Source organism: Orbicella faveolata, unplaced genomic scaffold, assembly GCF_042242905.1.
Source record: "Orbicella faveolata isolate gen_17 unplaced genomic scaffold, um_ofav_v1 contig_48, whole genome shotgun sequence".
In the NCBI taxonomy this organism is placed as follows: domain Eukaryota; kingdom Metazoa; phylum Cnidaria; class Anthozoa; order Scleractinia; family Merulinidae; genus Orbicella; species Orbicella faveolata.
The window spans coordinates 3,269,844-3,285,000 of record NW_028301578.1 but is presented as its reverse complement, the minus strand read 5'-3'; the positions used below and the strand labels follow the sequence as shown (position 1 = coordinate 3,285,000).

Genomic DNA, 15,157 nt, shown 5'->3' with positions numbered 1-15,157 from the left:
CTTTGCAAAACTAATCTGGCATCGAAAGTCATATGCTTTCGGCCAACAAAACTTGAACATCAGAGCTTTAATAAATCCCTGTATTTTACTACCCTACATTCGTGTCTATTACCGCCTCCATTTTCTGTCTCGCTGTGATGGCATTTGATCGATTCTTTGCTGTTGTGTATCCTTTCCGAAGTAGCATTTGGTTCAGGAAGCCCAAGATCATTACACCACTTGTTTGGGTCTCATCCATAGCCTTGATGTCAATCGCACCAGTTTCCTTCAAATCCGAGAATGGTGTCTGCTTCTTTATTAATGATACTATTCTATCGCATCTGGCCTTTTGGAGTTTCAACCTTGTTATCGACTACCTCCTGCCCCTCGCCATCATCTCCAGCCTCTACATCGTAGTTGCTGGAAAACTGTGGCTCCACGAAATGCCTGCGGATGATGAAGTACCTGTACTCCAACGACAATCAGGAAATCGTTTCAGTCTGTTTTCCTTAGCCTTTGTCGTTGTTGCTGTTGTTGTTGTTTTTGCGTTTCCCAAGCAAGCGAGACATTTTGAATTTCAGAGTTATGGCGGTGCATGACATTGAGCTACAAACGCTTTTGTCACAAAATGTATACTTATCTCGTGATTTTTACCCCATTCAGAAGTTAAAGTATTAGGAAAAGTGTTTATGTAAATGCTTGTTTGCTCAATACAGATAATCAGTCGGCTAGATAGCCAAAGTAAGTTCCAGATGTTTACACTATTTTCCGGCCGCAATGTTGGTTTACCGCAGAGGTACACCAACATGGTGGTTCCATACTTGGCTCTTTAAATTTGTGCAAAATATTTCGACGAATATCTGAGGTTTGGGAAAACGCACAGAAAAATTAGATAAGTGTCATCTTTATTAATCTCCTATTACATGACAATTTCTTGACTTTATCCACTAAATGGTTTTCGAATAATTTTTTTATTGCATCAGGATTGCGTGACAGAGCAAGCCGAGAATTGTTTTGCTGGGGTCAACATACATTAGTTTCTTCCAGCTTAAATGTATCATAATTTGCTACATGGGTTTCATTCTTGTAAAGACACATAACTCTGTTACAAGAATATAACGAGAGACTATCGTTTAGTTCGAGATTTTAACTTTATTATACTTAACGAAGTTTCTCAGAACGTTTTACCTAGGTGTAATCGAACAGATACATTCGTAAACAAATTCTCTAACCTTTCTGCTCTTGTTGCTCAGACGTTTTTAAGTTCGTGCTGGGATTCTACTTGGTTCACAACCACGTCTAAAAATATGATGACGCTTCTAAGATACTTTTTATCAAGTTGAAGAGTTGATAGCCCCGGTTGATAGCTCCTTTGGTATAACATGATTCTTGATAAATTCTCTCAAAATGTTCGCTCGTAAATTGATCTCTCATAACGCTTGCAGACCGGCCCGTTCCGAAAACGCTTAACGTCCATTAGTGTTGGTCTACCTCGAACGGTATGTTCGTTTGTATGTGATTTCATCGCCCTAGAAATCATGGAATCCGTGCTAACTTTTGACGTCGACAACTTCTGTAAATTGCATGTGCTGACGCATGCAGAGGTGACGCATGCACCTTAGAGACCAAACGGCGATTTGTGACTTAACGTGAAAGAAAAAAAAAAAAAGCGGAGCCGAAATTTAAACCTAGGCCTCACTGCCTGGGTAGAAATTCACTTCTATAGAGAGCTTTTCATAAAGCCAAACTGTATATGGCTTTTTTTTAACAACTCGTTCTTAAACCCTCAAAAATTGTTTCATTGCTTTTCCTAAAACAACTCTTCGAGTTTATTTTGACACTACGCTAAACTAATTGACAATCTGACTCTAGACAATTGCTCTTTTTCAGTTCTCATGCACAATAGCTAAGTCTAGTTTGTTATATGATATCAGGAGCCATAATCGGGGATGGAGACCGTAAGACTCGGGATTCGCGCGCACCTATGATATGGGACAATTTTTCTATTTTTAGAACAAATTACGCCATCCTGACGTCATATATTCGCGCGGATTCACGCACATGTCGGGGGCTCTCGCGTGTATGTTGTCACGTTGCGTGATCAAATGGTGAGAGTTGAGAGATTCTCTTGCGTATTTTTCACAGCGATGGCCGGGAATAAGGCAGGGAATACGAACCAGGGCGCTTATATGTAGTTTTATGCTCCGAACTAACGGAAAAGGTGAGTTTTTCAGGGTCGAAAACAAGACTTCAATCTCGCGCTGGGAATGAATAATAAGATCTGCTCACGCTAGTTGTAAGCTTGCGCGTATGTTTTTGCGTTTGTTCTGACTTAAGAATATAGCAAGAAAACTCTCTACTCTGGTATCGAGTTAATTTGTGAGTTTTTCAGACAATGCTTAATCATAACCAATGCCTGTTTTGATGGTTTCTGGTTGTTTCTGTTTGTTTGGTGAATTTGCAAAAGTTGTTGAAAGGAAAGTCTGACGCGTACAATTAGCTCATTTGCATAGTGCAGCTCGTGCATTTTCAAGTCCGAGTCGGTGTTTTCGATTGTCAACAAATCTTGACAAAGATTTCTTTCGTTATCTTTTGTGCTGAGATGCTGTAACAAATTTCACGAACACAAGAAAGGCTACTAACATCATATGTGTTTCTTCAACATAAGCATAGTGAAGTTTTACACTGCGAAAATGAAAATAGACAAGGAGTTTTGATAGCTCGACCAGCAAAATCGAAATCGTTATTCCAAGTTGATTAAAGAAAGCGTCATCGTAACTTTGCTGATTATTTCTGCTTTATTCACATATTTTCAGCTTAGCTTTTAATATATTCTCAAACATTTGTCAATCTTAAAGATATTTAAAAACTATAGAGTTATTGTTTGAGTTCGATGTACGCTTTCACACGAAAGTGCGGCGGAAGTACAATTTGTCATGTTTACTGACTGTACAAAAACACGCATCGGCGGGCTCTCTCATTCATCGACAACAGAAAATTTACTGGATTTTTACACGAATAAAACTGAGCAGTATCTACGGACGTAAAGTTATCGGGCTTTGATGAAACATCAAGCGTTGCTTACAATTCAAGCGAAATTCAAACTAGCAATTATTTTGTTTTACTTTTCGGTCGCGATAGACTGACAAATTCCTCGCAAGCGTGTGGCAAGAGGAGCTAGGAAACCATGAAGTCCTGAAGTTCTGCTATACCTAAATATATCCAGCTAGTTTTTTGCTGTGTAATGGAAAAGCTGTTAATCTTCAACATATGTGAAATTTAAAGTGGAGTAATGTACAGCTCATGTAAAAGAAGCATCCGTCGGAACACAACTTGGTCAGCGATAAATATGAGCTTACATCGGAACATACCTAAATTCGACACTGACTTACTTCACTCAAACTGGAGCAGCTTACGACGAAAATACTTAAGCAAAATTCCAACAGTCAAGAGCGTTGAGTTGTGGGCCAAAAGCATGAAACATTTCGGGAATTTCGGACGCCATTTCCCCCGCGCGACATCAGCAAAAATCCTCGCAGCATGTACGCGCGTGTGCCGCAGGCGATGGCGCAATTTGTTCTAAAAATAAACTTTGACCCATATCATGGGGACAACCCCAGTACTAGAAATGGCGCGCTTACGGTCTCCGTCCCCGATTATGGCTCCTGATGATATGGCTATTTGACGAAAGTTTTAATTTCGTCTTGGCTGTTTCCTTCGCCCTGTCAGGCACCAACTCATTCAAAATTTAACGCTGTGGATTTGCTGTTCTCCTGATATTGTAGCTCGTCGGGGTAATAAAATTCACTCTCAGAGTGTTCGTCGCCACTCGTCGTTTCCGCCGCTACAATTTTCAGAAAAAAAAGCGGTAGTTTTTTTTTTTTTTTTTTTTTTTATATAATTACCTCTTGCTTTCATTTTGAGGCCCGTTGTCGGCCCGTGGGCATTACGGGAGAAAAATGTCCTAGAATTAGCCAATCAGAGCTCGCGTTATATCGACTGGGTACAAACAAAAGCCATATAAAAGATATTTTAGCTAATGTTATTTGATAGGGTAAGACACAATACCTAGCAAAATGTGTCCTTTGCCAAGCCTGAAAATTTGAAAACACTTGGACAGTACAATCCAAGTCGATTCATATGTGTAATGAGGCTTTAACAATTTTGTTATGTCTTTGAGCTTTGAATGAGGAGGGGACTGGAGCAGAGCGGCTGGAAGGAGGGAGCGGTAGGGGAGAGGGCTTCTTCATTAGATGGAGTTTCATTGAAATTGTACGGCCAAGTATATTGATGACCTTGTAAATACAAATGAAATGATTGTGCAGTGTCATGATTAGCGATTTCCCGTTTTTGTTTGTTTGTTTTGTTTTGTTTTGTTTTTTGTTTGTTTTTTTGTTTTTGTCTTTTTCTAATTTATCTGCTTGAAGCTTTTTAACGGAGAAAGGTGTAATTAAAACAAGTCGAGGTAAATCTGTAATTTCCAAAATTATTTGAATATAACCTCTAAAATGTCGTATGGTTTTATTATCACATGACCCGACGGCCCCGCGCGCAATTTCCTTGGAAAACCATAAGAAAAAAGGTCCTGTAGGAAGGCCGTACGCGTCGAAGTGATAGGGCCGGAAAAACACGTACGGCCCTACTAGAAACTCGATGCGAGTTATTGACAAAACAATTTTGTCGCTGGAAAATTTTGTTCTTTTCAAAATAAGAGATGAAACTGAACATTCTGAGAGCGAAGTTTACTATCCAGGCGAACTGTCCGATGCAGAACTACTTCAGTCGCCAACTCACTCCGAAAGAACAGAAAGAAAGTCCACAGTCCTCACAACTGAAGAAGTCCACAGCTTTCTCAGAAGCCAACAACAAGCAAACGGGCGGTCAAGAAAACAACTTTTCCGAATGAATTGTCCGATAATTAACCTTTGGAATAAGCAAACAGTCTTGAGGCGAAACTTCTTTCAGTGGAAAGCATCAAAGAATTCATCGTAAGTCAAAAGCAAGAAAACCGGCAAGTCGCGAAGAAAACAAAGTATGATGTAGATTTTTTCTTCGAGTTTCCAGAGTTGCGAGAAGAGAAATCACAAACATACCTTGTGCACAGTAGGATATATTGCTCTGCAGTTTCTACATCAGTGTTGTTTGAAGAAACAAAACTGAGTACGAACACAAGTTCATTACCGTACAGTTCATCCAGATTATAAAACTCGCTTGAATTTCCACTACATAGCAGAGCCAGCAAAGTCAGCAAACCCAGGTACTGTTTGCGGGAGCTAACATCGGTGTCATTAATATTCAGTCGCTGGTTCTTCCTTGTTCAAGAGAATCCAAGAGGTAGACATCTTCAGATGAAGAAGATTTGTGAACAATTTCACTGAAGCGTGAAGCGAACTTTTGTCCCTCGTTAAGTTTTTGATGGTTTTGACATATCTTTGACAGCTTTATCTCAACTTTCTGTTGGCTTTTTGGCATGAATTGTAATTGTAGACTTACATTGAAAAACAAATATGAGAAAATGAGTCGTGTTTTTCGATGAATTGTGAGTTTCTTGTTCCACGCGAAGAAATAAACGACGATGAGTTTTCATGGTAGAATCTTTTCTGTAGTTTTTCCGCGCGGCCGTCTGATGTTATGTAATCGCGTACTATTTAGGTTCAACCGTTAAGTGGTCATATGATAAAATGCTTATTGACTGAGTAAGGTCGGGCCGGACGGGAAAATATTTGTCTCTCGGTCAGGACGCACGGACCTCGCTGCGCTCGGTCCGTACGTCCTGACCTCGAGCCAAATATTTTCCCGTCCGGCCCTCCCACTCAGTCAATAAGTACATAGTATTTACGTCGCAGAAAAAAAAATAAATGTAAAATTCCTCCAGTTTGCCAAAGATCTTCTTTGAAAAGCTTTGCTTTCGTGACGGATCAGTGTGGACGGTAGGCCTAACCGTACAAATATATATAAAGCTGCGTTTTGAAATTCCTCCGGCGTAGTGTGGACGCGGCCTAAGAATTGAAGATCGAAACTTTGGAATTCATTTGCGATGCTTCCTTGCCTTTTTTTGGTTTTCAGCAGTTAAACATTGTATGTTCACATCTGCCCGAGTACAACGTTTTCATTTCCAACAGCAGATCAAGGATAAAGTCCTACCATTCATAGCTGCTAAAAATAGGTGAGGTTCGTTGAAACGGTTCACTTTAAAACAGTGCGTTAATAGCTTGCTCTAACGGTCACCTATATCTATGCAGGATTGAGAAATTCGATTTTCTCAAGCTTTGTCAGGAAGAAGGTTTTTACTAACTTATTTCAAAACTGTAACTTTGAGGTTATTTGGATTTTTATTCTCTTGTCAAGGCGGCCTTCATACTATTTTTCCCCGAAAAGAGCAAGACTCGACCCCAAAATTATCGTCTTTTTACGAGCACTTAGCAAGCCAAAATAATAAGCCTGGTTGGAAAAATTAACCCGTACTATTTAAATGTCATCCTTTTGCAGTCATTAAGCGTTGTCAGATCCGCATGAAATTTAACTTGGAGTTTAAAAAAATTTCAAAGTTATACGCATCGTAGCCTGCGTAGCAGGCGTATAAAGGGGGGGGGGGGGGGGTGGGGGTGGAGGAAGAGAATTCGGGGACAATGTGTTAGGTTGGTCATCAAAATTTACTTTCTTAGTGAAGACACACACACACACGCACGCACACACACACACACACACACACACACACAGAAAAACTGTTTTTCTTAATTTACCAAACTTATGAAACCAGTGTAGGATTCCATTTTCCGTATATTTGTTTTTGGGTTGTTTTAAAGCTCTATTAAAAAAAGTGTGTTAATTCCTCAAACTAATCGCGTGTACCCTCACCTACCATACTAGAGTAATAAAGTTCACGCACACTGTGTACTAAAAAAAATGAGAAATAAATTTACACTAAAACAATAGTAAGAAAATTCTGACAGTCCTGACCAACTTAATGAAAATACTACTTTCACTTCCTTTATCATTTCTCAAATGAAATTGATTTCTTGATTTCGACAAACCTATTTATAACTATTGGAGTCCAAAATTCGGACATGTTTTTCTTCCATTTTTAATTAATTTTTAATTAATTTGGATGATGCATTACGGCTACCGGATATTGCAACTTCTTATTAGAGCCGATTTAAGACTTCCTGTAAAAGACTTTTCTTGGATTTAATGACAAAACACGAAAAAAAAAAAAAAAACGGTACAAATTGTTCGTCGATCTTCTTTAGGAGTTTTAAATTTTCATCCCGGTAATTTCCGCGGGTGTTAGATTTAATGTAGTGGTATTTCAGTACATTTTTCTAAACCGAAGATTCTAGTTTTTTTTTTTTTTTTTTTTGGTTTAAGGTTTTTATATTGGCTAGTGAATAAATAGATTATGTTAACTGGTATCAAGCCATTGGCTACTACTAAAAGATAACATATATGTATATATAAAGCTAGACGGCTTTCAATTTGTTTACTCATCTAGCCGCGGTAACACTAATAAGTGAAAGCGTTCTGTAATATAGAAGTCCGTACGAATCTGAAATTACAATCGACAAGGATATAAACTTCGTAATAACTTATTCTCTTGATTATTTCCAATGTCACACCACATCTGTGATTATCTAGTGGTGAATACTGAACTCTTTTTTGGTGAATGAACTGAAGAATTTTTTTTTTTTTTTTGGGTATTGTTATTATTAATTATCATTATTAACTTTATTTTCTTGCACCTTGCATAAACTATTAGCGGAAACTAAACGGTGCGCCAAGACCAAACACACTTCTGTTTATACTTCATAATCTTGATCTTAGTAGTTTGAATCAAACTATTCAATCTCTTTTCTTGCAGATAATCAGTGTTTCAGTGACAGCTGATTCATTGCTGCTGGTTTAACTTGTCAATAGCTTTAATTCTGTGTGGCGAAGATATTTTTTAATATGTAGATAGTGTCCCCAGTTATATTTTTGTCAAGCTAATTAAAATTCTCTCTCATTCACTCAAAGAATATTCTTGGAAGTTTAAAACTAGTATATACCATTACTTTATGATTTTCAGTTCGTATTTACAGTTTATTGAAATCATAATCTGTGTAATTTACAACAGAGTATTCTTTTTGCGAAAACACCCTTGCATTCGGTGATGCATTAGCGCTGAAGAAAATTTAAACCCCCTCCATGTTCATACTACGACGGAGAAATTTAAGAACGCAGCTTTATTTCTACGGTTTGGCTTACCATCCACAATAATCCGTCACGAAAACGGTGGGATATTTGAAAATGCCGGCTTCGCGGTTTAGTGTGGAAGGAAAACATTTTGAAAACGGATCTTTTCGAAATCGATGAAAACGTTATAAACATGTGATTCCCAGCCAACTTTTTACTCAAACACAAATCCAAAATGACCGTCGATTGTTGCGTTTTTTTCAAACTGTTTCTCTGGCATTCTGTGAACGGGACCTAAGAGCAAAACCAAAGGCTACTAAAACTAAACAAAGTTAATGGAGCTCTTAGAACTGTTTAAAAACTAACTGAGTCCATTAGCAGACGCCGTTTTCCTCGGGTTAATTACTTCTACTAACAGCTACCATGCTACACTAGTTACAATCGCACTAATAAACTAAAAATAAAAATTGAATTTACTTTGATGAATTACAGATCCGGCAGTTGCCTCAAACAATTGACCAGTTTGAAACAAATGACGTCTATACATGTAGTGTTAACTTTAATAAAAATAAGGCAGGGCGCAGCTTATCAAATTGATCTGCGCCCTTCGAAAATTTTACCGCCTGTGTAATGGGTTTTATGACAGTTTTGCACTCTATGTCAACACACGAAAGGCAGGCATCTCCTCTCTAAGAACAGCCTTGGCATTGTGCTTCGTATTTTAAAATTTTCAAGGTACGTAGGTTCAATTCTTCATTTCTTTGTTCAGAGCCTCGTTATAACAGTATCTCCTTGTGACTGAATTTTCCGAATTTACATATATCGTAACTGCACTTCAGCTAGAGATCTTGCTAAAAAAAGATCTAAAATTCATATTCATTTGTCGCTTGTTATGTTAATGAAACAAATCTGCTAAAGTGTTGATTTTGTGCAAGAACCTCATTTAACAAGAATTTTCGGGAAATTCCAAGTTACCCTCTTTTTTATATATTTATATAAGAATTTATTTTATAAGAATATCGAGGCTGAAATTTACGACATTTTAAGAATATTTTAAGAATAAACCCGAGGCTGAGATATTCAAACATAATTTCGTGTGCTGAAAGGCTTTATATTTTAAAATAAATCGTATAAAGTTCTTCCTTTCTCTAAACTTCAAAATCAGCCATAAAGCAACAAAAACAGTACTAGCCGTATGCTTGCTGCTAATAACATTTCTGTAAGACAATATGGGCGTCATATTAGGCTTCAATACATACAGACTGGCTCCAAAATTACTTTAACACCATTCAATCACCAAATACATTCGGAAACAGAAATGTCCTACACTATATGATCTAAGAAATTTTCATACGAATATTTTCAGCCTAAAATCGGCGGAAAATTAAAACAACAATATTCAACCTCGGCCGAAAAAACAATAGTCTTATTAAAAGAAAAAAAAAAAACAGAGTGTAGGAGCTAAACCTTTAGACCATAAGCTATCGAGAAATTTACAGATCTCAAATTTCAGCTGCCAGTTACAAAGTGCACCACTTCTCAACTGAGTTGTCTGAATTGTGCTTTGTGCGTGATAACTTCCAAACTTTGGCAAAAATAAGAATTTTTATGAAACTTCTGGGGAGATATATAGACAGAAAACCTTTTATTAAAACGAAAGTTTACAAGAATAAGTGCTAGAATTGCTCAGCTTTAACCAGATATACAAATAAATAAATGAAATGACTAAATGGATTTTTTTGAGTTATTTGTCCCCATTTTTATCGTCCTATTCTTAAGCTTTTAATAGAAGAAACCAGTCGAAATTTCAAAAGTCACCCTATTTCTTCCTTTTCTACACTAAGGTTTGTAAACTGATATAGTCAGAGCCCCTTCTAAGTGCCAACACGTGTACAAGACTGCGTTGTGGGCCATTAAGAAGACAGGCCTTTCGGTAGAGATCCTGATTCTCCACCAACATACTATTAACCAATATACCGTCTCTTCTTCACTCATCATTTCCTACATGTTATTCATTTTCATTTGTCGATCTATTGACTCATTTTCACTCATTGGAGTTGAAAATACGGAATGTTTTCATTTTTTCGCAAACTGATATGTTAATTAATCGACACAGGAAATATTTCGGCTACTGAGGTGAAAGTTGCAATTCCTTACAACTGAGTTGAGACTTCCTGTAGCTGTCGGAAACGTCTTGTTAGCATATTGCGTGACAAATAGGGCGTGGAGATTTCACATTGATGTAAACTGAGCCAGTAGATAAGAATTAACAATTACCGGAAATTCTTGTGTGACCAAACTAATAAGATAGCTTATACAAGAATAGGATCGAGTAGAATTACGGACAGTTCGAGAATTGTACTTGATGTGATTAAATGGTGACTGTGTGATTAAAATACTTCTAAGACATCTTGTGACTTTTGGAGAGCACTAAAGTACAGGGGACATTCTCCAAACGTGGCACCTCCGACGGGACCGCTATCTACATGGTTGTGAGTATAACTTAGTCCTAAATTCTATTTAAACCTACGCCTCCGACGGAGATGGAGAACGCAAAGGGAAAACTGCAAACGAAACTTACGCAACTAGAAATCCATACTAAGAGAACGGAGCAAGTGCTAGATTCAGGATCTGTAGATGCTATCGAAAGACATACGGGAGCATTAAGGTCTACAATATCTGAAGCGGACGAGTTAAAGCGTGCGTTGGAAGCCTTAAAGATAGAAGCAAAGGAAGATCTTGGTGACATAGGCACGTGGAATGCCGCGATTGACCTTCAGTTGCTGAAAACTGACGAAGAGGTTGGGAAGCTTCGCAAATGGCTCTTCCTGTCATTACTAGCGCCAACCCTAGGAGGGTAAGCGAGTTTAGCGAAACATTGACGTGCTGTGTCCAAGCGTTGGAAACAATGAATAAACTCAGTGAAGTTAAAGGAAACGTACCAATGACACTGGATAAACTGCCAGCAATTCGGGGAGACCTAGTACGAATAAATAAATAAAATAAATAAATAAATAAATATACATTTATATAGCGCCATTTTCCACTAATTGTCCATGGCGCTTTACAATACTTTAAAATTAAAATCCTAATTCCTTAAAAACCTAAAATCCTAAATCCTAAAAGTTAAAATCCAAAGAATTAAATACGCTATATAATACAATTAGGCTACAAATAAAAAGTAAAAACTACAAATCAAATGCACGCTTAAAAAGATAAGTCTTAAGATTAGCCTTAAAAACTGCCTCTGATGATGAAAGGCAATGGATCCGGAATGGCAGAAATGGAATTTCGCTCAGTTGTCAGAGGCAGTAAGACTTTGGACAAAAAGAAACCCGGTTGAAGAACGAGAAACATCGGAGCAACTTAATTCCAAACGTGACCGCTCAAATAAGCTCTTCCAAGTACGTGGTGGCGATGGTAAGCCAAACAAATGCGTTTATTGTAGTGATGTGACGCACAGATCGTCGGGATGCCAGAAGATCTCAACCGTGGAAGAACGAAAGCAGTTTCTCGCGAAAAAGAAGTTATGTTTTAATTGTGCAACACCGAATCACCGCGCCGCAGAGTGTTTCAGCAAGAAAACATGTCTACATTGTCACAAACGCCATCACTCTTCGATATGTGATCGTGAACAAACAGACAGCGGGAAGCAGACTTTGATGACAGCCAGTGAGAACAATGAAGGAATCATGCCAGTCTTAACTGTAAAGGTCGATGGTATTACCTGTCGCGCGTTGATAGATACCGGCGCGGGGAGCTCATATGCATCTGCGAAGCTGTTGGATCTCCTAAAGAAAAACCCAAGTGAAACGAAAACAAAACGTGTGGATATGCTAATCAGCTCAAAAGTAACCAAACTAGAAGTGTACGACACCGTCCTAGAATCCTTAGACGGGAATTATCAGATGTCTGTAAAACTGACGAGAGTGAACAAAGCAGAGCTGTTATCGATTGACAACCCAAACTACGGACAATTGATAAACAAGTACCCGCATTTGCAAGGAGTCAAAATCACAGACCGTGACAAGAAGGACCAACTTCCCATACATGTCGTACTAGGAAGCGGGGAATATGCGCGCGTAAAAACTGAGACAAAGCCTCAAATTGGACAGGATGGGGAACCGGTGGCGGAGAAAACTAAACTGGGATGGTTTATCATGAGTCCGGGATCAGAATTTGACCCCAACGCGATGCTGCTGACGCAAACATCACAGAGCGACTACGAGGACCTGTGCAGGCTTGACATACTAGGGCTTGCAGACACACCAGAACATGACCAGAGCATAGTGCATGCAGAATTTAAGGAACAACTATAACGCTCACCGGAAGGATGGTATGAAACCGGACTACCATGGCGAGGCAATCATCCAGACCTACCAACAAACGAACAAGGAAGTATACGACGCCTGTCAAGTCTGACCAGAAAACTGCAGCGCATTAACCTCACCGATGAGTACGATGCCATTATACGAGAGCAACTCCAGAACAAAGTAGTCGAAGTTGCACCAGAAGAAATCGTGGGGAAAGAATTCTACATCCCACACAAAGCAGGGGTTGGAGAAACGGCTGAAACGACCAAGATGCGCATAGTCTATAATGCTTCTGCAAGAGCAACGCCAGAGTCACCGTCGCTGAACGAGTGCCTTTATCCTGGCCCTCCATTGCAAAACAAGCTTTGGGACATAATAGTGATACAGAGAGCATACCCCATAGCTGTAACTGCAGACAGTTAGAAAGCCTTCTTGCAAATACGAATCCGGGAGTGTGAACGTGATGCATTAAGATTTCATTGGACGAAAAGTGAACACGGGAAGTTAGAGATACTACGTTTCACTCGTGCGCTGTTCGGTCTAGCTCCATCGCCCTTTCTACTCGGGGGCGTAATCGAAGCTCATTTAGATGCTTGGGAAGAACGAGAACTAGAGATAGTGGCAGAGCTTCGACGGTGGACGAAATACAAGCCAGGCCCAGCAGCGTAAAGAGAAAGCCGTTCAGATATTCAGCGACACAACGTTCCAACTCCACAAGTGGCATTCCAGCGTCAAACAGCTAGAGGAAGATCCAAACCTGATCGTCCCCCCTGAAGAGCAGTCATTTGCCAAACAACAACTAAATGTTAAACCAAGTGAATCTAAGATGTTGGGACTCAAGTGGGACAAACAGCAAGACACCTTAGTGGTAGTTATACCCAAAGAAGAAACCCAGCCAACCAAGCGAGGAATCCTGGGAAAGATGGCTAAGATTTATGATCCCTTAGGCCTGATTGCACCATTGACGCTCACTGCAAAGCAGATTTATCGTGAGTTGTGTGAAACCAAAGTACAATGGGATGCGAAGATCAACGGAGAGCTCCTACGGCGCTGGAAAAAATGGGAGGAGCAATTACCTCGTGAACAGCAAGTACCGCGATCAATAGCACGTTATCAAGAAGCAGTACAAGAAGTGGAACTACACTCTTTCGGGGACACATCAGAACGAAGAGTAGGAGCGGCAGTCTATGCATTTGTACGCCAACCATCAGGCAACACTCAACGATTAGTGGTCGCCAAGAGTCGACTTGCTAAACAGGGACTGACTATTCCACGCCTAGAATTGATTGCAGCGCACATGGCTACCAATCTATTGATAAACGTGCGCAACGCCCTAGATAACGTGCCCTCCCCAAAGGTGTTTGGATGGTTAGACAGCACCGTCGCACTTCATTGGATCAAGGGAAATCGCCAGTACAAACAGTTTGTCGCGCATCGAGTTGCCAAGATACAATTACACAAGGAGATCGAGTGGAGGTACGTTCCTACGGATGAAAACCCTGCAGACCTAGCGAGCAGAGGTGCTCCAGTTCAATCAGCACTTTGGCAACAGGGACCGGCGTGGCTCCAGGACAAGTCCAAGTGGCCAATCAACCGAGTCACTCGATCCTCACCGGCATCAGAAATGGAAGCCAAAGTCATTAGGGAAGTGTTCAACCTAGCGCAAACCAAACCAGAGCCAGACGAGTTCGACGAACTCCTCGAACGTAACAGCTTGCGCCGAACTTTAAGAGTCGGCGCATGGATCAAGAGATTCATCCATAACTGCAAGCATAAAGAGAAGAAACTTGGGCCCCTACTCACAGAAGAAATAGAAGACGTACGTGGTTGGTGGATTAAGCGAGTCCAACGGCGAGACAGAGAAACCACGGGCTACCCTCAAATTAGCGGGCAACTCAACCTGAAACCCAATGAAGAGGGAGTGATGACCTGCCACGGCCGGATACAAGGGCAAACTCCGATATACCTACCGAACAGTGCAAGTTTTACAGGAAAACAAGTTCATTGCGCGACGCTGCATGGGGAAGTCGCTCTGACAATGGCAGCAGTGAGAGAGAGATACTGGGTACCGAAGCTTCGTAGCTTGGTCAAATCGGTCCGAAGTAACTGCTATGGTTGCAAGAGATTCAATGCAACTCCAGCAAGAAACCTAATACTTGGTCAGTTACCGGAAGATCGGACCACAGTTGGCGCGGCATTTGAAGTCATCGGTACAGATTTCGCTGCACCAGTGAAGTACAAACAGGGAAAGAAAAGTCAAGGAAACGCTTACCTGGCTATCTTCACTTGCAGCCTTTCAAGGGCTATACACTTAGAGTTACTGGCCAGCCTGGAGACCGACTACTTTATCACATGTGTCAAGCGTTTCATCGCTCGTCGTGGACGACCACGGGTCATCTACTCAGATAATGGCGGTACCTTCAGCAAAGCTGAGAAATGGCTACGGGAGTTACGAAAGGATGAGCGTCTCCAGGGTCTTCTAGAACAACACCGGATCTCATGGAAATTCAACTTGAGCCGCGCCCCTTGGTGGGGGGTTCAGTTTGAGAGATTAATTGGAGTCGTGAAATCTTCCATGTTCAAAGCTATTGGTGGAGCTACTCTAACCTGGTCTGAGCTCAGTGAAGTGCTACTCGACGTTGAAACCCAGATTAATCGCCGCCCATTAAGCTATGTGGAAGACGACGTCGAGT

General features: G+C 40.2%; 3 protein-coding genes across 4 annotated transcripts in view; all 3 read left to right on the top strand.

Annotated features, from left to right (window-relative positions):
• The window catches only part of LOC149095995 (somatostatin receptor type 2-like), a 49,865-nt gene that overhangs the window by 19,999 nt on the left and 14,709 nt on the right, over positions 1 to 15,157 (top strand). Inside the window, exon 1 of one of the 2 annotated variants that reach the window (XM_089280995.1) lies at positions 8,737 to 8,886. The exons of the other annotated variant lie outside the window; for it this stretch is intronic. The gene's annotated coding sequence lies outside the window, so the exon portion shown is untranslated. Of the gene's footprint in view, positions 1 to 8,736; positions 8,887 to 15,157 lie in introns of those variants that run through there. 2 annotated transcript variants of the gene reach the window in all.
• On the top strand, positions 11,415 to 12,581 carry LOC149095998 (uncharacterized). Its single transcript, XM_089280991.1, has one exon. It carries the CDS (start codon positions 11,415 to 11,417, stop codon positions 12,468 to 12,470), a length of 1,056 nt encoding a protein of 351 aa, XP_089137117.1. The 3' UTR covers positions 12,471 to 12,581.
• LOC149095997 (uncharacterized) lies at positions 13,284 to 15,085 on the top strand. Its single transcript, XM_089280986.1, has 2 exons — positions 13,284 to 14,938; positions 15,015 to 15,085. The coding sequence occupies exons 1-2, from the start codon at positions 13,291 to 13,293 to the stop codon at positions 15,017 to 15,019; spliced, it is 1,653 nt and encodes a 550-aa protein (XP_089137112.1). The 5' UTR covers positions 13,284 to 13,290; the 3' UTR covers positions 15,020 to 15,085.

Bases quoted from the DNA above. Each gene is read 5' to 3' on its own strand.
- LOC149095998 (XM_089280991.1), top strand. From the start codon at position 11,415: ATGGATCCGGAATGGCAGAAATGGAATTTCGCTCAGTTGTCAGAGGCA.
- LOC149095997 (XM_089280986.1), top strand. From the start codon at position 13,291: ATGTTGGGACTCAAGTGGGACAAACAGCAAGACACCTTAGTGGTAGTT.